The sequence below is a fragment of the Pseudomyrmex gracilis genome, unplaced genomic scaffold (assembly GCF_002006095.1).
Source record: "Pseudomyrmex gracilis isolate BER0280 unplaced genomic scaffold, ASM200609v1 scaffold_1617, whole genome shotgun sequence".
In the NCBI taxonomy this organism is placed as follows: Eukaryota; Metazoa; Arthropoda; class Insecta; order Hymenoptera; family Formicidae; genus Pseudomyrmex; species Pseudomyrmex gracilis.
In genome coordinates, this window is record NW_018022201.1 from 1 (window position 1) to 6,164 (window position 6,164).

The window sequence follows — 6,164 nt, forward strand, 5'->3', positions numbered from 1 at the left end:
TTCCAAATGTAACTGTTCGTATACTTGTGGTTCGTTCACACGGCAAACACGACTATGCCACGTGTTTGTGACATGAACATAAAGAAACGTTTCCTTTTGCATTGTTCGCAACTTTAAACAGTCAGTTTCAGCGCATCGTTACGATCGTAGGTAAGTATTGTGCTAAAGGTTTTCAAGTAGTTAGGACTATAGTACCACTCTCAAACTTTTACAGTTAACGTATATATTTTTAGATGATTCCGTCTCGACCATATTTTACGTATAACTAATTCGAAATATAGTAAACGTATTTATTACCTACAAACTTACGTTAAAACACTTCATGTAGATATATGCGTATCAAAAGTGTCTGTAATGAACGACATTTGAACACGTTACGACGCTTCACTTGGCATATAACCATAAATTATAATTAAATTGTTGAGACGCAAATATATGGTATACAATATGTTTTTTATTTCTACTTTCTTTATTTAATTTTATACTTTATACTAAACATTCCCGATTAGAAAAAACTTTACCTCAAGTGTTTTTTTTTTTTATGACGGCACTTCATTGGTGACCGTCTTTGAAATCGCAAACAAAGTCGAGAACAAAAGGTGCCAATACAAATTTGTATTTTGTGGTACATATTTATCACACTATGAAGACATATCATTTCTTCATGTAAGAATCAATATTTGTAATGTTAAAATTATATCTATTGTAATAAGTGTTCTTAGTTTATCATTTATGTCTACAAATATTAATTATATATTTCTCGTTCCGTATTTGACACACTTTTGCAGAGTTTTTCTGACAGCTGTAACATATGCGCACGATACGTACGATTTTTCTGATACCTGTAGCATACGCGCACGTTTCGATTCGACAATGAACAGGCAATATATGTTATGCGCCACCAATAAATGTAAAAACGCAGGCACGTGTAGAAACTATATATTACAGTTACATATATACCATTGTGGTTTTATAACTTATTTTATGTGTGTACCATTTAAAGTTTATTTCTATAGCTTTAGAGATTTTATCCACCTTTGATCGTTCGGTCGATCCGTGTGACAATTTTTACAAATTTGCTTGTGGCGGATGGTTACAAAATAACCGATCAAATACATCATTTCCAGTAATTAATTTTCTCACAATGCTCAAACAAAAATTACACAATCAGCTTCGAGGTACAGTTTAAGTAAAGGTTTTGATTTTTTGATGTTCTACATTTGTGTATGTTCACAAACAAAGGTATATACAACGAAAGTATAAACTTATGTCTAAGTACTATTAAATCGGTTTAAATGGGTTGGATATATTTCTTTATAATTGATACAAACTTGACAGCAATATTGTTTTATTTATTCAAGTTGTTTGGTCAAAATCATTTACAATTACTAACTACCAAAACAATGTAATTTACAAAAGCTACGTCTGTTATTATATTATTAGAACATAGTATATAAACGTTATTTGAGTACTACGCAACATCAANAGAAAATATACAACTATAATATTCAAAAGAAACAGGAAAGTTATAAACTCTCTTAATAGCACATGAAACTGTAAACATAAATATTCTGTTGCTGCGTGTTGTGATACAATACAATGTGCGCAAACTGATAGTATTCTTACATTTTATATGAATCTATTTATCTTAATATTGATTATTTTTTATTTAACTATGATTAACTGTAAAAAAATTAAAAATTTAAGAAAAACAGATTGTGCAATAAGTGATACATTACACGACTGTGTGTATATGTGACATTCTGTCAAATTTTCGTTGTCTACAGAAATTTTAAACGCATCGTCTAAACCAACCGATACTATGTCTTTCATAAAAGCGAAGCGTGTATTCGCGCAGTGCATGGATCAAGGTACGTGACACTACAATAATAAAAATATAATTATTACGACGTATACTTTCAACTTAAATACTCAATATAATAGTTACAACGTATAAAATAAAAAAAACGATTATTACTTTTTGGATGTTAGAAAATAATAAAGCATTCGGTATGAGTAACTTGAACGCTATTGTAAATAGCTACGGCGGATGGCCAATAGTTATGTCCCGTCACGAATGGAATGAAAGAAATTTGACTTGGCAAAATGTTACTACCAATTTGCATAAAAATAAAGTATTAAACATTGGTCTGTATGATATAGAAGTATCTGAAGATTTAAAAATGTCCAACACTAACGCTATCTATGTAAGTATATTTCATTTTTATAACATACAGTAACATATATATGGTAGATATTATACTACATCGTATTTATTTTATTTGACCAAAAAAATATTAAAAAGGACAAAAACAATTATGCGTTTGTAAATAACGACGCTTACATATTAAACATAACACCGTTCAGAAACAAGTTTTATAATGATAAGTACATATGATTTTAGATTTTTGGACGTGCTCTTCCTTTTTCTCGAGACGAAATGATATTCATAAACAACACTAAATGGCGGAAAGAAAAGTATATATCTACTATCGTAAACGTTGCGCAAAATCTTATAACAGAAAATGGCGGAACAAGTAACATGAGTAAACTTACTCAAGATGCACTTGACATCGTACATTTTGAAGCGGAACTGGCTAACGTTAGTATGAATCACGATATTAATAGTAAAAAATATATTTACTCATTGTTATGTATTAAATTCATAATATTTCAAATAACATTTTACATCATGAAATAAATTTCTGTTTTTATGTCACTATATACATATATATATATGTGTGTGTATGTATGGGCGTGTGTGTATATTATACCATATATATATACATATATGTGTTTTATACTGTAAGTTCTTCAATCACATTTTTTAAGAGCCGATTGCATCAAATGACTAGTTTTCTTGTACTATACTGCTTACAGTTGACAAGCACTGTAGATAGGATAACTAATACATTTACTTCGCTAACAATCCAACAATTGCAAGAAAAGTACGACAAGCAAAATCCCGGAATGATAGGGAAGGTGCGATAAAATACTATATTTCTTATATTTTTCAGTACATACCTTTTATTCATCAATAATTTTTTCATTACAGATTGACTGGCACTCAGCCATTCAGGAAGTGTTTGCATCAGAAGGAATCGCGATAGAACCATCTGAAAAACTCATTGTTCCAGAGTATGAATATCTTATCAATTTAGTACCGTTATTAGAACGAACACCGTCACGTACTATTGGTAAAATTTTTTTAATAGTGAAGTTCAAAACATAGTGATACAGCGTACAATACTACCTAAAGTATGTTCTAAATTCAACGATGTTGAATTCTAATTGCAGTTAATTTTATAATATGGAGTTTAATCAGAAAGTTAACTGATTACATCAAACCACAGAAATTGAGTAGCATTGCTCGCGTCATAATACGTGCAGACAATAACCAGCTAGAAGAAGACGATAAAACCTGGATGCCATGCATTAACTCGCTCAACTTAGATCATGCTATTTCGCATGAATATGTCAAGAAATACATATCACTTGATAACATACAAGACGTAAGTTTGTTACATTTTAAATAGATATAATAAACGTACAATAAACTAAAATTAATATATACATACAATAAAAGCAAATACAATACATACACGTAAAATACACTTACTTTGTATTCAAAAACAAAATTCTTGTAGATCACAGAAATATATACAGATATTAAAAGCGTCGTTCATCAACAAATAAGAAACGCCACATGGATGGATGGGCCTACAAAAGAAGCGGCTGTCGAGAAACTTACGTCTATGAAACACGAATTTTTTAAGCCCGATTGGTACAGCGACGAAGCTATTGACAGATATTACAAAGACGTATGTACATCTTCTAGCAAAAAAGTTTTCAAAGAAATACACTTTATTTACTACAATATGTTTTTTCTTTTTTTGCAATAAAGTAAGAGATGCTCAATAATAGTTTACACCCGTAATATTATATATATAATTATTTATTTATTTATTTATTTACTTATGTATTTTATTGTGCTTTTATAGAAGCATTATTTTTATGTATTTTAGTTGAATATCGGTACGGAATATCTCGACAACATTATAAATATACGGAAATTCGAATGGAAAAAAATGATAAACTCGTTAAGGACACCCGTAGACACCACAAAGTACAAACTTTATGCAATCGAGTTTGTTATTATGTACTGCGAACTACACATGCTATATATATAAGCAAATTTGTATACATAACTTAAGATTTTTATAATATTTATATTTTTGTTTAATAGATGGTTAAGCCAACCGACACAACTGCAAGCCAAATACAATATGGTATTCAATAGCATTGGTAAAAAATCTGAATAATAATGTACACTAAAATAGATTTATGGTTATGTTTATATTATTACCTTTCCGTTTATTTTGTTATTTTTTCTTTTACGTAGTTCTCACTGCTGCGTTATTACAAAGTCCTGTATATGACCGAAATCGCATTGCGTGAGTATTATTTGTATCATTTTTCGCAAACAAACGTTACAAAAAAACTATTCTTAAAAACTTTTAATCTCATTTACGTAATAGATTAATGAATTACGGAAAGGTAGGACATATCATTGGACATGAAATTAATCACGCCTTTGATGTCGACGGTAAGTAATTTTTCCTGGTATTGTGTCGAGAAAAAGAATCTTATTACACTAACGTTGAGTACAGGTCTTAACTTTGACAAAAATGGAAACATCATGCAAACATGGACACAAAAGTCTATCGATGAGTATGAAAATATAACGCAATGTTTTATTGAACAATATAACAAGTATCTGGTTCCAAAATTGGAACGTGAGAATATTCAAGTGAGTAAATTTAAAAAAAGCATACAAATGTAAACCAAATTTTACTTTATTTTTGAGTTATTTAAAAGAATCTCGTTCCTCGACGTTTTAATTAGTTTATAATTGTTCCATGGTTTTTTAAGTATAAATACTTGGTTTTTTTTTTTAGGTGAACGGGCAACGGACGCTCGGAGAGAACATGGCGGATGCTGCTGGTATTGTTGCTGCATATTACGCGTACAAGAACAGAAAAGAAAGATTGAATGAAACAGAGTGGCGGCTGCAAGGACTTGAAGATTATAGCGAAGATCAGATCTTCTTCTTGACGTATGCTCAAGTAAATATTTATTAAAGAATGTACATTGAGATGTATGGTAACTACGGTCAATGAACAAACGGTGAAAAAATACATGTGGGCTATGGAAGATATTAATATCATTTCTTCTTTTAGTTTCTCTGTGAAAGTGCTCTGCCAGAAGTGATACAAAAAATCACTTCTGGCGTCCATTCTGTGAAGGAAATTAGGATTCGCGGCAGCCTTTCGAATTCTCGTGAATTCTCCCAGAGTTATAATTGCTCTGTGGAAACTCCAATGAATCCGGAGAAGAAATGTGCCCTTTGGTTCTAAACTGAAAAGACGTAAATGCCAAATGCTTACAAATTTTGAACGCGATATTTTTTTGTATAGCAAACATTTTATAATATTTACAATCATTATATTTCTAGATATACACACTGACTTTTGCAAAATAATTAGCATTTACGGTATAGTAACTATATTCTTGAAGAGAAAAGAATTGTATATATATTTATAAACGTATAATTTTAGACACATTTAGTATAAGTTCAGACTAAATGTAAGTGTATATTGTTTAGATAATTTACGATCTCTCAAAGAATAAGAAAACAAAAATTACAAAACGGTAGATGTCTTTATGTACTTTGCTGAAAATACTATTTGTACTTTTACAGATGTCAGTATGATATCTATATCTCATACAAAACATGAATGAATATTTATATGAAAAAAGTTATATGTAATTATTTGTTGAAATAAAATTTACGGGTTTCTTTATGCTTAGAATTCAAAAACAAACATTACATTCTTTTACGAATAACCCAAATATACATTCCAATAAGCCACTCAGAGAATAATAATGTATTACGTATAAGTATTAGGGCTGCGTTTATTCGAATAAATAAGAATCCGGATATCCGGATAGTGTCGTTATCGATTATTCGTAATCCGGATACTTCGAAGTATCCGGATTTCGAATAGCTGGGGAACGAATATTCGGATATTTGTACACTCCGAATAAAACGGATAGAACAATTCGAATAATGAAGGTCGCATTGTGCAGTCAAACATGTAACT

General features: G+C 30.2%; 1 protein-coding gene across 8 annotated transcripts; it reads left to right on the forward strand.

Annotated features, from left to right (window-relative positions):
• The first annotated feature begins 113 nt into the window (after positions 1-113).
• On the forward strand, positions 114-5,843 carry LOC109862303 (membrane metallo-endopeptidase-like 1). Of its 8 annotated transcripts, XM_020442316.1 has the most exons (20): positions 114-150; positions 234-438; positions 587-666; positions 789-922; positions 1,017-1,178; positions 1,788-1,871; positions 1,993-2,207; positions 2,405-2,602; positions 2,881-2,982; positions 3,056-3,197; positions 3,298-3,512; positions 3,648-3,821; positions 4,026-4,159; positions 4,247-4,305; positions 4,403-4,454; positions 4,539-4,606; positions 4,671-4,810; positions 4,959-5,126; positions 5,241-5,428; positions 5,516-5,843. In XM_020442316.1, the coding sequence occupies exons 2-19, from the start codon at positions 436-438 to the stop codon at positions 5,415-5,417; spliced, it is 2,307 nt and encodes a 768-aa protein (XP_020297905.1). In that variant the 5' UTR covers positions 114-150; positions 234-435; the 3' UTR covers positions 5,418-5,428; positions 5,516-5,843. The 8 variants fall into 8 exon arrangements, with proteins under 8 accessions (XP_020297905.1, XP_020297908.1, XP_020297903.1 ...); XM_020442319.1 differs by having other exon boundaries at positions 510-666; positions 5,241-5,843; XM_020442314.1 differs by having other exon boundaries at positions 5,241-5,843.
• Positions 5,844-6,164: the final 321 nt, after the last annotated feature.